Source organism: Podarcis gaigeae, assembly GCF_964106915.1.
Source record: "Podarcis gaigeae genome assembly, chromosome: 12".
Lineage (NCBI taxonomy): Eukaryota > Metazoa > Chordata > Lepidosauria > Squamata > Lacertidae > Podarcis > Podarcis gaigeae.
Window position 1 is genome coordinate 1390759 of NC_139688.1, and position 23566 is coordinate 1414324.

At 47.7% G+C, this 23566-nt stretch overlaps 1 protein-coding gene across 23 annotated transcripts in view; it reads left to right on the forward strand.

Annotated features, from left to right (window-relative positions):
• Positions 1-23566, forward strand: part of LOC310827690 (uncharacterized protein) — a 119633-nt gene that overhangs the window by 51531 nt on the left and 44536 nt on the right. For 2 of the 23 annotated variants that reach the window (XM_083704020.1, XM_083704021.1), the window contains 6 exons: positions 830-938; positions 1935-2576; positions 2759-2840; positions 4406-4488; positions 5204-5330; positions 6552-10506. The exons of 7 other annotated variants lie outside the window; for them this stretch is intronic. In XM_083704020.1, the coding sequence (XP_083560146.1) occupies positions 2160-2576; positions 2759-2840; positions 4406-4488; positions 5204-5330; positions 6552-8041 (2199 nt within the window). In that variant the 5' untranslated portion in view covers positions 830-938; positions 1935-2159 and the 3' untranslated portion in view covers positions 8042-10506. Of the gene's footprint in view, positions 1-829; positions 939-1934; positions 2577-2758; positions 2841-4405; positions 4489-5203; positions 5331-6551; positions 10507-12848; positions 12937-13430; positions 13465-17643; positions 18151-18583; positions 18666-18929; positions 19013-23566 lie in introns of those variants that run through there. 14 more of the 23 variants (XM_083704025.1, XM_083704028.1, XM_083704007.1 and 11 more) reach the window with 11 other exon arrangements.

The following is a 23566-nucleotide window of genomic DNA, read 5'->3' on the forward strand; positions in this document are numbered from 1 at the left end:
TTTTATTAACTACGGTATATCCTTAGGAAGAATCGGTGCAGAGTTAGGGAGAAATATAAAAATCTGCTGGAAAGGGAAACAGCTTTATGGCTCTCTCCTATTGAGGCTATTACAAGAAAGAGAATTAATATGGACAGACAATGGGCAACTTGCAGGGAAGTGCTGCATTTTACAGAGGGGGAACCTAAACTGAAATCCGTGGAAAGTGTAAGGAGCCATGTGACAGATTGGCTACAATATCATCAGTTACATGAAATGTTTAGAACAGACAGGAAAGAATGTTTTTTGGACCAAAGCTCACGCTTTGAAAAAGAACTTTTACAAAATGAAGAAAAACTCTTACCTAAAATGTACAATCTGTTATTAGATTGGGAAACAAGAGACGAGCTTGTTAAAGCTTCCATGACACACTGGGCAATAGATCTAGGACATAATATAGATTTGAATCTCTGGGAAAAACTATGGAAGAGCGATTTGAAGTTCACAGCATGTTATTCCTTGAAAGAAAACTACCTGAAAATGATTCACAGATGGTATCTAACTCTGCGTAAACTTGCTAAGATGTACAAGACTGAATCAGCTAAGTGATGGAGATCTAATGAGCCTGAGGGTATTTTACAAGACCATCATATGTGGTGGTCTTGTAAAAGAGTAATAGAGTATTGGGAAATAATTTATAATGAAAAAATGTTTGGGTTTTTGTTGTTGTTGTTGTTTTTTGGAGAAGTACTTTTAGAGCCCTTTTTGTTGGGGATAATTCAGATGGAAATTCCCAGGTGTTAAAAAAGGTTGTTTATGTATGCTACTATTGCCACTCGTTTTTTGTTAGCCCCAAAATGGAAAGCTATTGACGTCCCAACCAAAGAAGAATGGCAACTCAAGTTGACGGAATATTCCCAGCTTGCAGACTTATAGAATAAGAGAACAAAAGGAATACTGTATACATTTAGAGAAGACTGGAATATATGGGGGGGGGGGGAGTTGTGTAAACTTGAAAACGTTGGCAGCATTAAGATAAATTCAACAGTGTAAATAAGTTATGATGGATGTAATAATGAAATACTGAATGGTTTAGTTTATATAAGATATGTGGGGATTTATGTTTTGCAAATTGAACCATGGAAGGAGAAGAAGGGAAGTCACTGATATTTTAAGGTTGTTCAAATGAATATTCTAAAATGTAAAATAGAAAAACAATAAACATTATATAATTTCTCTCTCTCTCTCTCATGATGCTGTAATGTTTGTGCACTTTGTTCTGCCAAAATCTCAGAGGGAGAACATTTCCAATTCCAACAGGCTCTCCCACTTTCGTGAGATTCTATGTGTATCTTGAGATTCCCCCCCCCCCCGAGGCTTTATGTTATTGTTGTAAAGCTTGTTATTATTAATACAAGCAGCCCCCCCTTTAGTCTGCCCCATTCCGCCTCTTTCCACGACATTTTCATGCTGCTTCCTGGTTCTCGACACTGAACATGTTCCTGGTTCTGTGTCCCTGGGAGGTTTGCCTGTTCCTCTGCTCCATTTATTACCCAGGACAAGTTTCATCAGTGGTGAAATTCCATCTTAAAAAGAGTTAAAACAAATGACAGCCACAGGAATAGGATGGGTCTGGATTGTCTCAGGTGTCAGAGGCCTTGGTGAAGAGGGGAAGGAGCCAGACACGCCTCTGGGGAGGGAATTTCCCACCCTGAGAGCCGCCCCCAGGATGCCCTCTCTTGGGTCGCACCACACTCCAAACTCTGAGGGTGTTGAAATGACCAAGAGGGTCGCCTGCCAATCTCAGTTTGACGCCATTCATTCATTGATAACACTGAAAGGAAGGCACAAGTAGGATGATTCATTTAACAGAAATCCCTTCTGTTACCTGCACATTTTGCATAGTAACTTTCCTTCCAAGAGCTAGAAACTTACATCTTCCCTTTTTTTTGCAGGAGAAAGCTCAGAGTCTGGGATGTGGAAACCAGCCTGTTTCCTAGCAAGACTCCTCCATTCTTCTTCAGGGAACCTATTTGTTCTCCAGACCGTGTATGAATTTTATTATGGTACAATGTATTTCCTTTTGTAGAATTTGCTAGCAGCTCTACTTAGGACAGAGAGACCTTGGCAGAAGACCAAAGGATTCCTTCCAATCTCTTGAGGGATTCCTGAGAGCCCAGATGGATGAGCAAGACTCAGCTGGCCCTGAAGCAGGAAGAGGCCATGTCATCCAAACTGGGAGCAGTGGGGGATTATGGGAAAACTCTGTGCAGAAGATCCTGGGAGAGGAGGACACCCTCCACTCAGATGTGCAGAGCCAGCAGTTCAGGCAGTTGTGCCATCAGGAGACTCATGGACCCCGAGAGGTTTGTGGTCGATTCTCCCGCTTTGACCATCAGTGGCTGAAGCCAGAAAGGCACACGAAAGCTGAGATGCTGGACCTGGTGATCTTGGAGCAGTTCCTGGCTGTCCTTCCACCAGAGATGGAGAGCTGGGTGAGGGAATGTGGAGCGGAGACCAGTTCCCAGGCGGTGGCCCTGGCCGAAGGATTCCTCCTGAGTCAGGCAGAGGAGAGGAAGCAGGCAGAGAGAAAGCAGGTGAGAGAGACTGTCCTCTGGATAATCCTAGGGGGTCTGAACTGGAGGGAGAATACCCCCTAATTTTCTAATAATGGCGTATCCTTTTTTTGGAAAGCATTCAAGGAAGTTTAGGGTTAGGGTTTACATCTGCCTTTTTTCTAATTCTCTGCATTCTCTGTTTTTAAACCTTGCTCTTTCAGGGAAAGGATCCGTTTGCAGAAATGGCCTTAGATTCTTCTGAAGTAGAGAGGACTCCGTTGGACACCAGAGAGAGGCCTCTGGGTAAGAAGGAATATGTCTGGAGGCAGCTGGAGGATGGGTGGCAGCTAACAGATTGAGGTTGAATCCTGACAAGATAGAAGTACTGTTTTGGGGGGACGGGGTGGGCAGGTGTGGTCCTGAATGGGGTAACTGTGCCTTTGAAGGACCAGGTGCGCAGCCTCGGAGTCATTTTGGATTCACAGCTGTCCATGGAGATGGAGGTCCATTCTGTGTCCCGGGCAGCTGTCTGCCAGCTCCATCTGGTACACAGGATGAGACCCTCCCTGCCTGCAGACTGACTCTCCAGAGTAGAAGAGAAGAAGAAGAGTTTGGATTTGATATCCCGCTTTATCACGACCCGAAGGAGTCTCAAAGCGGCTAACATTCCCCTTTCCCTTCCTCCCCAACAACAAACACTCTGTGAGGTGAAAACAAAAAAAAAATCCTTCCAGTAGCACCTTAAAGACCAACTAAGTTAGTTCTTGGTATGAGCTTTCGTGTGCATGCACACTTCTTCAGATACACTTCAGATACCCATATTCCTTCAGATGTGTGTATCTGAAGAAGTGTGCATGCACACAAAAGCTCATACCAAGAACTAACTTAGTTGGTCTTTAAGGTGCTACTGGAAGGAATTTTTTTTTGTTTTGACTATGGCAGACCAACACGGCTACCTATCTGTATCTGTGAGGTGAGTGAGGCTGAGAGACTTCAGAGAAGTGTGACTGGTCCAAGGTCACCCAGAAGCTGCAGGTGGAGGAGCGGAGACGCGAACCCGGTTCCCCAGATAACGAGACTACCGCTCTTAACCACTATACCACACTGGCTCCACACCACACCACATACAGAGTGGTGCATGCTCTGGTTATCTCTTGCTTGGACTACTGCCATGCGCTCTACGTGGGGCTACCTTTGAAGGTGACCCGGAAACTACAATTACTCCAGAATGCAGCAGCTAGACTGGTGACAGGGAGTGGCTGCCAAGACCATATAACACTGGTCCTGAGACCTTCATTGGCTCCCAGTACATTTCCGTGCACAATTCAAAGTGTTGGTGCTGACCTTGAAAGCCCTAAACGGCCTCAAAGGCCCAGTATACCTGAAGGAGCGTCTCCACCCCCATTGTTCTGCCCGGACACTGAGGTCCAGCTCCGAGGGCCTTCTGGCAGTTCTCTCCCTGCAAGCAGTGAAGCTACAGGGAACCAGGCAGAGGGCCTTCTCGGTAGTGGCATCCGCTCTGTGTTTCACCCTCCCTTTAGATGTCAAGCAGATAACAAACTATACAGCTTTTAGAAGACATCTGAAGGAAGCCTTGTATCAGGAAGTTTTTAATGTTTGATGCTTTATTATGTTTTAAATATACTGTAAGCCACCCAGAGTGACGGGAAACCCAGTCAGATGGGCAGGGTATAAATAATACTCCTAATATTATTGTTATTGTTATTATTATTATGTATTTTTACACAGCTTAAATACGAAATGGCTACAAACAGGCCAGTGCATGCAGCAGGTGAGGCTTTTTCTATGGCCAAGCTGTAGTTAGAGATGCCCTGCTTCACTCATGGCTCCCTACTTACCTCCGTCAGGTGACACAAGGATGCTGGCAAGACTTCCTCATCCATCTTCTTATGCTGGTGGAGGGGAAGCAGCCGCTCTGGAACCGGACCAGGTAGGGAGAAGGATTGTTTGGGGGAAGGAGGCCGAGAGAGGGGGCAGCCAGGGTTCTCTGGGCCTAAACGAATCTCTTTGGCTCATCTCTTGTCTTCTGTCAAAACTGCCCTTAACAAAGGCTTAAAATGCCATTCCAGGAGGTTTATGTGCTGAGAATGATGAACAACCACCTCATGTTCACTAGCCTTATGAACGTTGCTAGTGTTATTTATCAGTAGCTTCAGTTTTATTTATAAGTTTATCATTTAATGCTAAAAAAGCTTCTAAGCAGTTGACAAACCATATGAAACATTGACCAGGATTCACCTAAGCAGCCCCATTGGTTACACAATGGAGCTTCCCCGCTTTCCCCTGTGCCCACATGTGCCCTTTGAAGTTGGCATTATGGCATCAGGAAGGTTCTCCCCTGCCCAGAAAAGGGCACAGGGAGAGCAAAGAGGAGACCCCTCCGTTTGGCAAACTTGCACAGACAGAATGCTTTGAGGAACACCATGTGGAGTTCTACCCATTTACCCCAAGTTTATTACCCATCGTTAAAATATACAATAAGAGAATTCCATTAAGACGTTCAAATAAGCATCCATAGTTAAAATGTACAGCAAAACAATCCCATTAAAACTACATATCAGTTAAGAGGCAGAAAACAGCAGAACGACATGTGGAAGATAATCTTCATGCTGTCTGACAGCAAGACATTTTTCTTCTTCTCTTAGGGTCCAGTGTGCTTTGAAGATATAGCTGTTTATTTCACGGACGAGGAGTGGGCCTTGTTGGATCCTGACCAGAGAGCTCTGCATAAAGAAGTCATGGAGGAGAATCGTGGGATCCTGGACTCTCTCAGTAAGACTGCCCATTTGATCATAATATCTGTTTTGAAATGCGATACAGTCCTACCTCGGGTTACAGCCACTTCAGGTTGCATTTTTGGGGGTTACAGACCGCCGAAACGTGGAAGTACCGGAAGGGGTTACTTCCGGGTTTTGGAGGTTGCGCATGCGCAGAAGTGCATTCTGACGTTCTCTCAGAATGTCTGTCTGATTCTGAGGAGGAAGGACAGGCAGAGACAGTGCTGGGTTATAGACTCTGGAGCCAGCAGGCATCTCATAACAGCGACCTGCTGTCGAGATGTGGAATTGCAGAGTCTATAACCCAGCACATTTCACTGTCCTTCCTGGAGCAGTCCTCAAATTTTGCCAGTGAGGCCGTCAGCTGATAAGAACCGTCTTCATTCTCTAAGTCACGTACTCCTTGCGGCTTCCCTGGACTGGCTGCCATGGAAACCTGGCTGATTCCCATGGGAAGCGACCTTGAAAGCATCCTGTCCAGCCTCTCTGCTCCTCTGGGGGCAGGAGCGATGCAGATGGTCAGGAGAATTGCAAACATAACACCGACGAGCGGAAAAACACTGCCCAGGGCTCCTTCCAGCCGGCTTGGCCCCTCTTCTTCCGGAAGAGCTCTCTGTGCCAGCCCTGCCCCCTCTGATACGGCATTCCTCCTCGTCACACACAGTGGAAAACTTTTCTCTGCGTAAACTTGGCCATGCCTCAGGAATGTGAGACGTCACTCAGAACTTCTTAACCCTGTAAGTTCTGAATCTATCCACACTTTACACAGAAGCGCCAAATCTCAACCCATGCGGATCACGTTCATAACCCGAGCTTCCACTGTACATATCTTTAAGTGATTCTGACACCCCCACAGCTACCCTTGAATTATCTGTCTTCTTGAACTCTAAATAGGCTGGCCTGAACTGCCCTGCGCTTTTAAATGTAGGCTTCAGAGTTGTTAGGGAACTTGAAGTAGATTCTGTCACATTTTTTGTTTTGGTTTATGCTTCCCACATTTTTGGTTGACCAACGAGATTACTGACATTTGAAATAGCACAAATTATATGACTGGGCCAAGCAAAATCAATAAATATGTATTGCCAGTCAACAGCAGTGAACCCTGGGGTAAGACCTTCAGTTCTTCCTCCATCACAAGCCTTCATGAGCATTGTTCAATAGTTTGGGACTGCATTTTTTCCTGAGAATATCTAATCAATTTCTCCCTTTGTTGCAGGTGGTGATGAATTGCTAATTAAAAACGAGGAAGAGCATGACGAAATCCAAATAGTGGAAAATCCATATATATATTCAGATTGCTGGGAGAGCCTCTTTCAGAGCTCCCATTCCACTTCCCTTCAAAACATTCCCATTGAGAATAAGCCATATCAGTGCTTGGAATGTGGAAAAAGTTTTGGGCAGCGTGCCCATCTCAAGGGCCACCAGATTCTTCATACTGGGGAGAAACCATATCAGTGCTTGGAATGCGGAAAGCGTTTCAGTCGGAGCACCCATCTCACTTCCCACCAAAGATTTCATACAGGAGAGAAACCGTATCAGTGCTTGCAATGTGGGAAAAGGTTCAGTCAGAGTGCAAATCTAACTTCCCACCTAAGATTTCATACCGGGGAGAAACCCTTTCAGTGCATGGAATGTGGAAAGAAGTTCAGTCGGACAGCCAATCTCATTTCCCATCAAAGAATCCATACAGGGGAGAAACCCTATGAGTGCTTGGAATGTGGGAAGAGCTTCAATGCGAGTTCCAGTCTCACGGTACATCAAAGAATCCATACAGGGGAGAAACCATATCAGTGCTTGGAATGTGGAAAGTGCTTCAGTCACAGGCCTGGTCTCACGGTCCATCAAAGTATTCATACTGGGGAGAAACCTTTTCTCTGCTCAGAATGTGGAAAGAGCTTCAGTAAGAGAGCCCATCTCACATCCCATGAAAGAATTCATACTGGGGAGAAACCGTATCTCTGCTCAGAATGTGGGAAAAGTTTCAGTCAGAGTTCCCATCTCAAGGGCCATCAAAGAATTCATACAGGGGAGAAACTCTATCAGTGCTTGGATTGTGGGAAGAGCTTCAGCCATAGTGCCAAACTCTCTTCGCACAAAATATTTCATATTGGGGAGAAACCATTTCAGTGTTTGGAATATGGAAAGAGCTTCATTGCGGGTTCTAATCTTAAGGGAGACCACAACCAAATCCACACAGTGGAGAAGCCATATCAATATTTGGAGAGTTCAGAGATGTTCGATCAGAAGGAAAGTCTCTCTTCAAATCAAAGAATTCACAGCAGGGAGAAACCCTATCAGTGCTTGGAATGTGGAAAGAGCTTCACCCAAAAATTAAGCCTCATTTCCCATCAAATTATTCACACAGGGGAGGTACCATATCAGTGTCTGGAATGTGGAAAGAGCTTTAATACAATCACAAACTTCCGTCGACATAAATATATTCACAGTGAGGTAAAACCGTTTCAGTGTTTGGAATGTGGAAAGGGCTTCGGTCGGAAAGAAAGTCTCACTTCCCATCAAAGAATTCACACTGGGGAGAAACCCTATCAGTGCTTGAAATGTGGGAAAAGATTCAGTCAGAGTGCCCATCTCACTTCCCATGAAAGAACTCATACAGGGGAGAAACCCTATCAATGCTTGAAATGCGGAAAGAGGTTCAGTCAGAGAACTCATCTCATTTCCCATCAAAGAACTCACATCGGGTAGAATCAAAGAATTGTAGTCAGAAGGGACCCAGTGCTATCTGGTCCAATTCACCTCTTACCGTCAGAACGTTTCCCCTTATTTTTAGTTGGAATCTGCTTTCTTGTAACCTGAATCCATTGGTTCATGTCCGACACTCCAGAGCAGGAGAAAACAAGTTTGCTCTGTCTTCTATGTGATAGATTTTTAGATATTTGAGGATGCCTACCATCTCTTCTCTTTTTCAGTACATACCCAAATACCTTTACTGTTCCTCATCAGGCTTGGTTTCCAGACCCTTGAGTATCTTGGTCGCCCTCCTCAGAACACATTCCAACTTGTCAATCTCCTTCTTAAATTGTGGTGCCCAGAACTGAACAAAGGATTTCAGTTGCGGTCTGAGGAAGGCAGAATAGATTGGTCCTATTACTTCCCTTGATCGGGACACTAGACTTCTGTTGATGCAGCCTGGAATAGCATTAAGTGAATTTGCTGCTGCATCACTTTGTTGTCTCATGATCAGCTTGTGGCAAGCCAGGATACTCCACCTTATATTTGTGCAACTGGTTCTTCTTGCCTAACTGCAGAACCTAACATTTGTCCTATTTGAAATCCATTTATTCAGCTTCATGGCCAAATTGGGATTTGAACCCAAGTCTCCCAGGGTTCCTGAAGCCCTTATCACTATACCTAATCACTTGCTCTCTAGTAACACTCTTGGAAAATTTGCATGCTTGTGCATCTCCTTAATGTTTGTGTGCAGTGTTGTGGTGTTTTGTATTTAAGGTTGTATACACCTGTATCAAAGTAATTAATGTAATAGTGGTAAGTAAGTAGAATGGTGGTTTTAAGGAAATTTTAGCTAGGGAGTGGGAGGGAGGGTTAGGAATGCTAAAGTCAGAGATTATTGGCTCCAAGTTTGAAAGCACCAAACTGAGCAGTTTTCACATAAATCACAACAAGATCTAAGATAAAGATTCGGTTCGGAAACTTCAGCTGGTGCAGAATTCAGCAGCCACGTTGCTCACCAGAGCAAGACAGTTTGAGCCTATTACACCGATCCTGTTCCGACTGCACTGGCTACCAGTTATTTTCCGGGCCCAATTCAAAGTGTTAGTTTTGACCTATAAAGCCTTAAATGGCTCAGGACCACAATACCTCAAGGACTGCCTTTTCCCATATGAACCCACCCGGACCCTGAGATCATCTTCTGAGTCCCTCCTTCGTGTGCCTCCTCCTTGAGAGGTCCGGAGGGTGGCAACACAAGAACGGGGCCTTCTCTGCAGTGGCTCCCTGTCTGTGGAATGCTCTCCTCAGGGAAGTTCGCCTGGCACCTTCATTATACACCTTTAGGTGCCAGGCAAAAGCGGTCATTTTTAACCAAGGCCTTTGGTTAACATCCAATACCCTTTTAAAATGTAGCTCTTTTTGGGGGGAGTATTATTAGATTATTGCTTTTATTTTTATTTTATATACTGTGATCTTTTTATGTGAACCGCCCTGAGACTTCTGGGTATAGGGCGGTATATAAATTCAATAAATAGTAAAATAATAAAGATAATAAAGATACAAAAAACTCGACAGTGACAACCCCTCACCCAAAAAGCCCCTAAGCCCCAGAGACTGTTTAACAGGCTCAGCCATTGCAGCTGGAGTCAGACCATCAGTCCTCCCAGGCCAGGTGGGAAAAGGCCTGCAAGGCAGGGAGCAGCTCTCCTGAGATGGTCTATAGTCGCTTCAGTAGAGACAGGTGGAGGGTGAAAGTAGTGGTTGTTTTGAAGCAGTGTTGCATTGGGTAGATTAGCAGTAAAGGAACAGCCTTATAATACCCCTTGTTAGGGATGCGGGTGGCGCTGTGGGTTAAACCACTGAGCCTAGGACTTGCCGATCAGAAGGTTGGTGGTTGGAATCCCCGCGACGGGGTGAGCTCCTGCTCCTGCCAACCTAGCAGTTCGAAAGCACGTCAAAGTGCAAGTAGATAAATAGGTACCACTCCGGCGGGAAGGTAAACGGTGTTTCCGTGCACTGCTCTGGTTCGCCGGAAGCGGCTTAGTCATGCTGGCCACATGACCTGGAAGCTGTACGCCTTTTCCCTTGGCCAATAAAGTGAGATGAGCTCTGCAACCCCAGAGTCGGCCACGACTGTCAGGGGTCCCTTTACCTTTACTCCTTGTTACAGTTGGGGGAAGAGGTGGGGTGTTCATGATTTGTTTCCTGTTCTTGTTTTTATCATCATGCACTTGGTGTTTTTATATTGTATATTTATGTTGTGTATCGCCCTGAAATGTAATAAAATGAATAAATAAACTATTAGAAAAAAAGAAACAGGAAAGTTACCTGGGAACCCTTGTTATCTATCTATCTATCCATCTATCTATGAGTTGCATTCCACTGCACACCTCCTCCTTTGCTATGTTAGGGGCGAAGTGTTCAGATAAGAGTTCTCTGTGATGACAGACAGACTAAAGGGGGTGTTTGGTGAAAAACCCAGTAAAGACTCAGGCCAAAGCTGTGCACCTTGGCTCAAGTGGGAAGGGGGCGCAGGGATGGGGGGCAGTGTCGGAGCAAATCTGAACAGGGAGAATCACCAATTCATGGAACAAACCCCATGAATTACTGTTTTGGACACACCAAGTGGAATGGAAGAAGCTGAAATCGAAGGAATGGTATTTCTAAATTAGCATGATACATCCCGGCGACTCATGTTCAGCTTGTGTTCTGCTAAGACCCCTAGATCCTTTTCACATGTACAGTCGCCAAGGCAGATTTCCCCTGTCTTATATTGGTGCAGCTGGTTCTTCTGCCTAAGTGCAGAATCTGACATTTGTCCCTATTGAAATTCATTTATTGCATTTATGTACCACTTTTTTCTCCAAGGAGCTTGAGGTGGGGCTACATTGCTCTCCCCCTCCTCATTTAATCTGACCCCGTGAGGTAGGTTAGGCTGTGAAGCCCAGGTACATATATACATTCAAAGGAGGCTTTGTCGCAACAGACATTGGTCTTTTGCACTCACTATTGGAAGAAAAAGAACATGCAAATATTGACACTAAAATACATCGCTTAACAGTGAAGCAAAACTGGAGCTGTGGTGGTGAGGATTGTGGTAGGTGAGGCTTTTATGGACTGAGCCAATTAGAACTGCACTTTGCCATTCATCCATGTTGACAGCAGCCCAGTGATGCTACTATAAAAAAGCAGATTTAATGGTTCATGACACAAGCCAAAATAAAACTAGACCTCATTAGTAACTCAAATACAGTATTGGTAGTAAAACAAATGTAACATTTCAGTTGTATAGTCTACTGTATTTGTATTGACCCTTAGCTGTAGTGCAGCGTTTCTCAAACTTGGGTCTCCAGCTGTTTTCGGACTACAACTCCCATCATCCCCAGTGGATGATGGGAATTCTAGTACAAAAACAGCTGGGAAACCCTGCTCCAGGGCTTGATATATGGATAATGCCCTTTCATTGGGACGGAAGCAGCTATTAGTACTGCATCAGTAGAAACAGCCTCCATGAACAGCAAAACAGACTCTGAGAGTGCACAGAGGGAGTGCAAAGAGGGGAGCCAGTTCTGCTCCACACAATACACTTGCTCCACAATCAGAGATGTCTGTGATAAAAGGGGGCCGGATCCAATAAGAGAGACAGATCTCATCCAAGACAGGCCTCTGTTTTGGCATGGTTGGCTCAGACCCCATCCAGGTATATTTAGAGCAGTTTAAGGCTGCAATCCAAAACTCTTATTCTACACTTGGTCCCATTGCTCAGAGGAATTTACTTCTGGGTAGAAATGCTTAGGACTGTGATGTAAACTCAACCATTGATCAAGATGCCAATAATGATGATGATAATAATAATTTATTTATTTATTTATGCCCCACCCATCTGGCTGGGTTTCCCCAGCCACTCTGGGCGGCTTCCAACAAAGATTAAAAATACATTAAAATGTCACACATTAAAAACTTCCCCGAATCATCATCATCATCATGGCAAGGTACGACTTTTGCATATTGTGTGAACACCTTTGTCCTGTCTTCTTCAAGGATGAAGAATCTGTTGCCCCAAAGGAGGGCTTTCCACTCTTGAAAAAAGCCCACTGCTGTTCTGCAATCCTCAAAGACTTAAGACCTGTTGCCCTTAGTGGGGCTCACTTCCAGGGAGACAGGAATTGTACAACTAGTGTTAAGAGGAGGGCTGGATTGAGGTTTGATGCGGCCCTCAGCTCCTGAAGGTAATGGGGCCCTTTCTACGTCCAGCTGTCCTTTTGCCAACAACAAATTGTTGCTGTTTTTTGTGTTGATCTGCTATATGGTCTCCACAGTCAAGGACTCATTGTTAAAACCGTCTTTATGGAGGACAGTCTTACTTGGCTCCGAGTGATCGCCAAAGAAGGCGAAGGTGTATCTGAAGCCATTTGCACATAACAATTAGGAGCCGACACAACACAAAACACAGTTGCTGGATGTAGGTTTTATTTGTTTTTTATCTTATATTTTGGAAATGTACATCCAGGTTATTTGTTCCTTTAATTTTTTGGGGGGGGCCCAAAGAGTGGGGCCCTAAGCTCTTAACTTAGGAGGCTTAACAAGCCGCTTCTGCTATAGAGCACCACCTCCTTGAAGCTGCTCTATTCTCCCCCCATCCCCATGTTTCACACTGAAGGGCCGCCGCCATGACACGAGAGGCAGAGCGAGGCGGAAGGCGCTCCGCGTCCCTCAGGAAAGGTGTCCCCCGGGCGGCAGGGTCCGCGCGCAAAGGTTCCGCCTCCGGCGCTTGAGAAACAAGGGGCGGGGGGGGGGGCGAGCGAGGGCCTGGCCTGGCCTGGCCGGGGGCTGGACTAGATGGCCTTGCGGGGTCCCAGCTCTACTATATATCTCTGAGTCTGGCGGTGGTGGGTTCTCCTACCCTGGAGGTTAGTAAGCAGAGGCGGGGGGGCGTGCGTCTGCAGGGGATGCTCCTTGACGAGGGGGTTGGACTAGATGACCCCTGGGGATCCCTTCCCGAAGAGCCCGAAGAGGTTTCGCAGCCAGGTGTCTCTGGCATTTTGGATTCTAGGAAGGCGACTCCTGCTTCTTGCAGAGCCTTTCCCCTTCCAGCTGCTGCTCCTCCTGTTTCTGGCCAAGGGAGGGGGCAGCTCAGAGCCCAGCCAGGACAGCCCCCCCCATGAAGCCCCTCCTCCGGCTGTGCGCAATGCCCGGGGCTCCTCCGGGACTCCTGCTTTCCAGAGGGGCGGGGCGAGCCGTGAGCTTGCTCCGCTCGGCTTCGCAAGGGTTAAAAGGAGCGGAGCTGGATTCCTAGAGAGGAGAGGAAATAAAGGAGGGGGCAGGTGTCCCCCCCCCGAGCTAAACCCTCTCCTTCCAGCCCCCCCCACTTGCATAGGGAGAGGGGTGGCTTTGATCTCCCTCTGCAAATGCTGCCTCGGGGCCCCTCCTGGGATCTGGTGAGTCTCCCCTCTCTTCCCCCTGTGCGTGCATTGGGGAGAAGGGGGGCTGCAGGGGGAGGGGGCATGGGGGGCTGTTCGGCTCATGCATGGAGGACCCACCAGATCAGGGAGCAGAGGGGCCCCTCCACGCCTTCCTCTCTGCAAAGACAAGGAGAGTTCCTCGTCTGCAACTTTGCTCCTCCGGATCCAGGGGCTGCCTGCCACTTGGGGGGGGGGGCTGGTCTTTGGGTCAGGGGGAAAGTCGTGCAAATAAATCCAAATCACACTGATGCTCAGGTCACATTTCTTACCAGAGGTGGTAGCCAGACATAAACATTCGGACATTAAATACACAATGAAAATGAAAACCTTATCTGTGCAGTAGATAAATAAGGAATGTTGGAAGGTGGAGGGCAGAGAAATAAAGTGCTTCTTCCTGCGCTGCAGGGTTAAACCTTGGGAACTCCCTCCTGCAGGAGGCAGGTAAAGTCACCAACCTGGATGGCTTTAAAAGGAGGAGGTTGTTGTTGTTGTTTAGTCGTGACCCCCTGGACCAGAGCACGCCAGGCACTTCTGTCTTCCACTGCCTCCCGCAGTTGGTTGCTTCGAGAACACTGTCCCACCATCTCGTCCTCTGTCCTCCCCTTCTCCTTGTGCCCTCCATCTTCCCCAACATCAGGGTCTTTTCCAGGGAGGCTTCTCTTCTCCTGAGGTGGCCAAAGTCTTGGAGTCTCAGCTTCAGGATCTGTCCTTCCAGTGAACACTCAGGGTTGATTTCCTTAAGAATGGAGAGGTTGGATCTTCTTGCAGTCCACCAGAATTCAAAAGCATCCATTCTTCGGCGATCAGCCTTCTTTATGGTCCAGCTCTCACTTCCATACATCACTACTGGGAAAACCAGAGCTTTAACTATACCAGGGGTCTGCAACCTTTAAGACAAAAAGAGCCACTTGGACCCGTTTCCGAAGAAAAACAACAACTGGGAGCCGCAAAAACATTGCAACATTTAAAACAAATATAACACTGTATATATGCCACCTAACCCCCACAAGGAGAATGCTGCGCATGTGACCAAATAGCGAGGACTTACTTTGCTAGAGACAAGCCCTGACGCTACCACAAGCCTCCCTCTCTTCCCGCCGCCCAGCCTCCCAAGAAAAAAACCCCACTTCAAACGGTCACAAAGCACAAATTCCACGCGACCGCGACTTGCTATGCCCAATAATCAATGCCCAAAATGCCATAGAAAATTAATCAGGGCCCCAGTGTACCATAAATCATAATCAGTGCCTGATGTAAATAATAATTAATAATGAGGGTCCAATGTCATCCTCATCATTATAAAAATACCTTTTTTGACACTTTTTATTATTTCTGTGTTTGACCCCTCAGAATTACTCCTCCTCATAGAAATAAACATTACATTAACAAGTTACCTTTTTTTGAGTGTGTGTTCTTCACTCCCCTTCAAAACAGTGACCAGTGTATATGCCTCCTTTCAATGCAGCCTGCTTGCAAAGGCGGGACGACAAAGTTTTTTTTATTTTTTATTATTTATTTATTTTATCTTTTTTTGAATATTATTATTATTATATATATATATATAATGCGTTCAACTGTTTTTTAAACAGAAGGGGTGGGCACTGTAGGCAGGGGGCAGTAACTGCCCTTGCTCCTGATCAAGCAAATAAATTTAAAGTAACCACTAAATAAAATGAGTTGGCCTAATGAACCAACTTCCAATTAATTTAAACGGAATTAAGTAATTAAATTGGCCTGCAATAATAAATACTGTTTCTTAATTAACTAACCAAAGGACTTAAATCAACCAAATGAATCTAATCAATTAAATTAAATTGATATACAATCAGAATCCAGCAGCAATTGATCTGCCCTTTCTCTTAGTCAACCAAAATGAATTTAAAGTTCCAACCAAATGAATTAAATTACCAAAATGAATCCACACTCGATAAGTTTAAATACAATTGGAATCAAGCAATAAGTTGACTACTGCAAGCACTTATTAAAGCAATCAAATTAATTATATTTCAGGGTTGCATATATATCCTTGGAGCGCTAAAGCCCTAATTAAAGCGCTTTAATATAATAACACTCAGAGTCAAACCTCTATGAGCTCTTAAAATGCTTAACTTAAATAACTTGTTCTCTTCCAATCCACCAATTGAGCTATATTGTCACTTACAAAGCCTGAGTATCCAATTCCCACAACAGAGTGCCTCACCTAAAATGGCCGCCGGGCCAAACCACGTGGTTAGCTCAAAATGGCGACCGCAACTTCCTGGTTACCAAGCAACACAGCTATCAACTTCCTGTCCCTGGCTGCCAGCGGCGCTCTGCTGGAGGGGCGCCCGAGATTATTGGAGGGCGCCCTGCTGGGCGCTCTGCTGGAGGGGCGCCCGAGGGACTGATCCAATCATAAGCGGCTTTTTGCGTGTTTCCGCCCAGAAAATGCGCCTCCTCCCCTCGCCTCCGCCCCGGAGCCGCAGCAAAGGAGTTAAAGAGCCGCATGCGGCTCTGGAGCCGCAGGTTGCCGACCCCCGAACTATACAGATCTTTGTTGGCAAGGTGATGTCTCTGCTTTTTAAGATGCTGTCTAGGTTTGTTAAGAGGAGGAGGAGGCAAATTCATGGAGGAGCAGAGGGGGCTACGGTGGGTCTACTCTGCCCCCCATAGTGGGCCCTTTGGCCTGATCCTGTGGAACTTATCTTCTGTTCTGATGCTGAGTTTGTCCCGATGCAATCCAGACTTCTGGCTAACCCATGTGCACCCATTCAGACATGCAACCATTGCTCAGATGCCCTGAGAATCTTTGGAGACTTAACAGAAAGCCCTACTGAGAACCCCTTGTGGGGTCTCACCATCCAAGGAAAGGCAGCAAAGCTCAGCTGGGGGTAAAACAGGCAGCGCCCCACCAGCCCCCTTTGCCCAAGAGACAATTATCTGAGTTCCCTGGCAAGGAGGATGGATTGTTAAACCACTCTGGGGAGGGGGGTGTCTCCTAGCAACTGCCAGCATCCATAACTGTGGCTCCCAGGTTACAGGTAGGTAGCCGTGTTGGTCTGCCGTAGTCGAAACAAAATAATAATAATAAAGTTCCTTCCAGTAGCACCTTAGAGACCAACTCAGTTTGTTCTTGGTATGAGCTTTTGTGTGCATGCTCACTTCTTCAGATACACTGAAACAGAAGTCACCAGACCCTTATATATAGGGAGAGGGTGGGGAGGGATACTGTGGAGGAAGCCATAGAATCAGTTGGAAGGGGTCCTGAGGATCATCTAGTCCTACCCTCTGCAATGTCAGGAGCCCTTGTGGTTAATTAAGAGTAATACTGTAGTCATATTTCTTCCTATGTTACCAATGAAATTTTAAAAAAATGTTGGTCTTTGGTTGAATGTGGGAGCGGCGTGAAGATAATTTCAATTTAGATCAACCACACTGAGCCAATTCCTTATGGAGTGGGTGGGTGTTTTCTTGCACTTTTATTTTCCTCCCCCCTACACTTTATTTTTTTATTGTTCCAGTTGTTATTTTTGTTACTCTTATTACTAAAACTACATTTATAACCCAGGGCTGGTTGCAACCATATTCAGTATTAAAAACACACGTCTCAGCAGTCGGATATTGTGGTAAAGACGGGAAGGTGCCTGGCTGGCCTCTCTTGGGAGGGAATTCCCTCACTGAGAAACTCTTGGGTCACCCTCACCGAAAACTCTGAGGGTGGTGATGAAACTACCAGGAGGACCCCCTCTGCCAACCTGAACATCCAAGATGGTCTGTAGAAAAGGAGACAGTTCATCAGATATTTGGGAGCCTAAGTGAATCCTTGAATTGAGCCTGGAAATGAACTCCACCCCATACACATTACTCATTTGTCAGTCACAGTTCTGACTTCAGTCTTTGACTGAAACTATTGAAAGGCAGGAGCAACCAGGCTTATTCGTATCACAGAAATCCCTTCAGTTGCCTGCACATTTTGCATGTCAACTTTCCTTCTAGGTGGGCTAGAGGCTTGCTTCTCCTTCTTGCCTGCTTGTTTACTTGTTTCTTGAAGAAAGCTAAGAATCTGAGCTGTGAGGGGGTACAGGCCTTGTTCCTAGCAAGTATCAACCATGCTTTCTTTTTTCTTCTCCTGACAGTGTATGAATTTTATAACAGAACAATGTATTTGCTCTGTAGGATTTGGTAGCCCCTCTCATGGGGACAGACAGAACTTGGCAGAAGACCAAGGGTTCCTTCTGATCTCTTGGAGGCTTCCTGAGAACCCAGATGGATGAGCAACACTCAGCTGGCCCTGAAGCAGGAAGAGGTTATGGCATCAAAACCGAGAGCAGTGGGGGATTATGGGAAAGCTCCGTGCAGAAGATCCTGGGTGAGGAGGACACCCTCTGCTCAGATGTGTGGAACCAGCAATTCAGGCAGTTCTGCTACCAAGAGGACAATGGACCCAGAGAGGCTTGCAGCCGACTCTACCACCTTTGCCATCAGTGGCTGAAGCCAGAAAGGCACACGAAAGCTGAGATGCTTGACCTGGTGGTCTTGGAGCAGTTCCTGGCTGTCCTTCCCCCAGAGATGGAGAGCTGGGTGCGGGAATGTGGAGCGGAGACCAGTTCCCAGGCGGTGGCCCTGGCCGAAGGATTCCTCCTGAGTCAGGCAGAGGAGAGGAAGCAGGCAGAGAGAAAGCAGGTGAGAGAGACTGTCCTCTGGATACTCCCCTGGGTCTCTTAACAGGAGGGAGAGTATCCCCCAACACTGTAATAGTTTGCCAAACCTTTTTTGGAAAACTTCCAAGGAATGATGTCTGACGCCATTAGAAGAATTTGGATTTGATATCCCGCTTTATCACTACCCGAAGGAGTTTCAAAGCATCTAACATTCTCCTTTCCCTTCCTCACCCACAACAAACACTCTGTGAGGTGAGTGGGGCTGAGAAACCTCAGAGAAGCGTGACTGGCCCAAGGTCACCCAGCAGCTGCACGTGGAGGAGCGGGGAAGCGAACCCGGTTCCCCAGATTACGAGTCCACTGCTCTTAACCACTACACCACGCTGACTCTCATTAGAGTGTTTACATCTGCCATTCTTTTTCTAATTCTTCTCAAATCCTTCTTTCTCTTTCAGGGAAAGGATCCATTTGCAGAGATGGGCCTGGATTCCTCTGAGGCAAAGAGGACTTTGTTGGACACCAGAGAGAGGCCTCCAGGTAGGAAGCAATGAGGTTTTTCTCTCTCTTTGGCCACATTCTGTGGATCTGAGAGGTCTTCACATCTTTTTGGAGAAAACATTTGTGACCTGGAATCCTAAGGAGGGGAGATGTCTTTTTACACAGCTAAACGACGAAATGGGTGCAAATGTCCAAATGAGAGCCGCAAGTGAGGCTTCTTCTTAGGCCCACCTGTAGCTAGAGATGCACAGCTTTACCTCTGAGAGAAGCATGCCCTCATGGCTTCCCATTTAACTTTGGCAGGTGACAGAAGGATGCTGGCAAGACCTCCTCATCTGCCTTTCCATGGAGGTGGAGGAGAAGCAGTGGCTGTGGAACCAGATCAGGTAGCGGGAAGGAGCCTTGTGGGGAAGAGGCAGAGGGGTGGGGCAGCCAGACTGCTTTTCGCCCAAAGGAATCTCCTCTACTCCTCTTGACTTCCGTCAAAGCTGCCCTGAACAATGTCTGAGCATGTCAATCAAGGTTTATGTGTTGAGAATAAGGATCCTCACCTAGACTGGCCTTCAGAAGGTTGCTAGCATTATTTATCAGTAGCTTCAGTTTAATTTACATCTTTATCTCTTAATGCTAAAATCAGCTTATAAGCTGTTGGAAAACCTTACAACAGAATGGTGAGGATTCACCTAACAGCCCCACCAGCTGCACATTGAGGCTATTTTCCCTCTCACCCCTTTCCCTGTGCCCCCATGTGCCCCTTGAAGTTGGCTTTAAGGCACCAGGAAGGTTCTGCCCCAGAACAGCGGACAGGGGGTCCTTCCATGGGGCAAACAGGAAGGCTTGCGCAGATAAAATGATCTGAAGACCACCTTGTGGAGTTCCACTCTTTCCCAAAAGATTAATACACATCATTAAAAGACACAATTAAATACATTAAAAGAATTTCACGTGTAATTAAAATATGCAGGAAAACAATCCCATTAAAACAACACAGCCACTGACAGGCAGAAAACAACAGAGCAGTGTGTAGTAGATAATCCTTATGCTGTCCAAGGGGAACATGCTTTTTCATTTTAGGGTCCAGTGTGCTTTGAAGATGTAGCTCTCCGTTTCACAGACGAGGAATGGGCATTGCTGGATCCTGACCAGAGAGCCCTGCATAAGGAAGTCATGGAGGAAAATCGTGGGATCATGGACTCGCTTGGTAAAGCTCCTGTTGGATGATAATATCTGTCAGGGTTTCAGGGACAGAGAGCGAGGGGGAGGGGTCCCAGGGCGACGAGGAAGAGGACGACGACGACCCGAGGTTGTCAGTGAGTCCGTCAAGTGAATCCGAGGATTCCCAAAAGGGAGCCCCCCTGGTCAGGCCAAGGGGCAGTAGAGAGGGAGGCAGTCAGAAGCAGGGGAACGAAGGGGGAATCCCCAGTGGGGGCTGGAGATCGGGACCGGCCTCTCCGTCGGAACGGAGTGAAGGGGGTGGAGTTGCCAGTGTGTCAGAAAGAGCAGAACAGGGAGCAGAGAGGGGAAGGAGTTCGGAGCAAAACGTCCTGCCGGAAGGGGAGGAGTGTAGTACCGAGAGTAGCGTAACGGTCGAAAGGAAGGTCAGAGGCAACGTACGCGCGCCAAGTTCAAATGTGGAGGCGCGCGGAAATGAGGAAAGCCCTGAGGAGGAGCCTGGTCCCAAAGCGCGAAGGAGGGGGGAGCAGGCGGCAGAAGACTCAGCCTCGGGGGAGTCCCGGAGGGAGGGAGCACAGGGGGGCAGGAAGACCCTGCAGAAAAGGAAAGAGAGGAGAAGGTGGAGCAGTACAAGCCTCTTAAGCTGGTGCAGGGGCGGGACTGACTCAGAGGGGACTTCTAACATCTAAGGGTAACAGATGCTGAGCCACGGAGCTTGGATGTAACGACAACAATGTTCTTCAATAAAACCTTTTGTATATAACTTGGACTGGATTTTGGTCTCTTGTGAGCTGGGACCTCGGGTGGCTCTGACAGTAAGTCCCCTCCCAAAGAACGCAAATTTTTTTTTTGCAAAGCTCACAAACGGTGACAGCCATGAGTGCGGAGGATCAGCTGACAGCACTGCGAACTACAGTTTCCGAACTCACCGCTGAAGTCCTTGCGTCTCAGAAGAAGCATGACGAAATGGAGAAGCGCTGCCAGGACCTGCAAACAAGGTGGGAGCGTGCAAACAGGGAAGGGTTCCCAGGGTCCAGATCAGAGGGCATTGGACTTGGAAGGCGGGGGGGCAGCCTAGTCACCCACTTCGATGGGAACCTGAAGCACTACCCCAGTTTCAGAGCAGACGTTTTGTATGCATTGCACTTGCTTCGTCATGACTTTAAAGATGAGGAGGAGAAAGTGGGGTTTATTGTTTCTCACTTGCATGGGCCGGCCAGAGACTGGTTGCGCAATTTGTGGCGTGAAGATGGCCCTGCCCGCCGCGATTCTGATGAATTCATTAAAGCGATGGATGCCTGCTTCCAGTCAACCGTAGATTTGGATCTTGCATGCAGGGAGATATTTGGACTGCGGCAAGGCAAAGCCACTGTGCGTCAGTACCATTCCAGATTTTTTGCTTTACTGACTGCGTTACGCTGGGAGAAAGACTGCACACCTGTGAGGGATTTGTTCTGGGAGGGTCTCAGCGGTCCCATAAAGGACGAACTTGCCAGGGGAGACAGACCTCAGACCCTGGAGGAGGTGGTGCAGAGGGCTCTGGCGATTGGGATACGTCACGAGGGACGTCCTTGGCACAATGAGGAAAAACGTCAGGTGCGTCCACCAGCGAGGACGTCTTCTTTCATCCCCAGGGAGTTCAGTCAGTCACATCCCTCGCCGCTGGGGAGGCAGGGGGAGGAGCCGATGGAACTTGGTGGTGCTAAGGCTCAAGCAACAGCCAGAGCCCCAGCTTCCGGTGCAGTAAAGGTGAAGCCTCCTAGAGGGACCAGGAAGTGTTACATCTGCGACAGTACACTGCACATGGCGAAAGAGTGCCCCCAGAGGCTCCAGAAACACACTGCAGCTTTAGCGACGGTAGCTGCAGAAGTGATCCAGGAAGAGGAACCTCAGGGAAACGACAATGCCTGGCTGGAAGCAGAATTGCTGGGGCTCAGCCAGGCGAATCTGTAGAACAGTCCCCAGCGTCTTTGCAACCCACAGACCCTTTACCACCCAAGCCAGCGGTGCAGCTCACTGCAACACTTCAGTTGCCAAATGGGACCACCCTAGAAGTGCCCCTCACGATCGATTCGGGGAGCAACGCCGATTTCGTGGGGATGCAATTCGTCAAGCAGCATCGCATAGCGCTTCTGCCCGCCACAACGCCTCTGAACGTAGTCACGGTGGATGGCAGGAAATTGCTAGGAGGGCAAGTTGTGCAACAGACACCTCCCATGGTGATGCGGATTGGAGATCACCGAGAAGTCATTAGCTTCAATGTCACCCACCTGTCTGACACGCCTATAGTATTGGGCATGAGTTGGCTGGAGAGACACAGTCCTGCTGTAGCGTGGTACCAACGCCAGATCACCTTTTGTTCATCGTACTGTGCTCAAAATTGCATCCAGTCCTGCCAGGAGGAGGGGGCTGAGCAGCAGCTGCGACTTGGCATGGTGCAGGCAGTACCTAGCAAGTACGAAGGGTTCCTGGAGGTTTTCTGCGAGAAGGAAGCTGACCAGTTGCCGCCCCACAGACCTTATGATTGTGCCATCGATCTGGTGCCGGGGGCACAGTTGCCGACTGCAAAGCTGTATTCCATGTCTGAGGACAAAATGCAAGAGCTCAGGGAGTTCATAGAGCACAATTTGAAGCGTGGATTCATCCGGGAATCAAAAGCAGTGGGGGGCAGTCCTGTGTTCTTTGTGAAGAAGAAGGACACGCCCCAAAAGAGACTCATTGTGGACTATAGAACCATAAACAGTATGACCAAACCCAAGGCCTTCCCCATGCCTAAGATTGATGATCTCCTAGCAACCGTGAGGAAGGGGAAGATCTTCACCAAATTGGATCTGCGTGGAGCATATAACCTCATACGCATCCGGGAGGGCGATGAGTGGAAAACGGCCATGTTCACGCCTCTGGGCACGTATGAATACAGAGTTATGCCGTTTGGTCTCCAAAATGGATCTCACGTCTTCCAAGCCTTTATGCATCACGTGCTAGCGGGACTCCTCTACAAGAAATGTGTGTGTTTCCTCGACGACATCCTGATCTTTTCGGAGACGGAAGAGGCCCACGAGAGGGACGTAAAGGAAGTCCTGCAAAGACTACGGGAGAACAGGCTCTACGCCAAGTTAGAGAAGTGCCAGTTTGATGTGACGGAGGTGGATTTCCTGGGCTACAAGCTGTCCGACAAGGGGCTGGCCATGGACAGCGTCAAGGTCCGCGCGGTGTTGGACTGGAAGAGCCCACGCAATCGGAAGGAAGTCCAGAGATTCGTCGGCTTCGCCAACTTCTACCGCAAATTCATCAGAGGTTTTGCAAAGGAGACGGCAGCGATCACGGACACTCTGAGTTCCAAGAAGAAGAGGTTCGTGTGGACGGAACAGGCGGAGCGCTCTTTTCGGAAGCTTAAAAGCCTTTTCGCCTCCGAGGAGCAGCTGCTGCACGTGAATCCAGGCAGGCCCATGCGAGTAGAGACCGACGCGTCAGACAGGGCGGTTGGAGCCGTGCTCCTGCAAGAAGATCCACATGGGAACTGGAGACCCGGTGCCTTTTACTCCCGAAAGCTCAGCAAGGCGGAGCAAAACTACACCATATGGGACAGAGAGCTGTTGGCCATTCACGCAGCGTTCAAAGCGTGGCGACACTTCCTCATAGGAGCCAAGCACACAGTACAGGTCCGCACGGATCACAAGAACCTAGAGTATTGGCGCACGGCGAAGCTCCAAAGCCAGAGACACATGCGCTGGGCGGAATTCTTCGCGGATTTCGACTTTCGGATA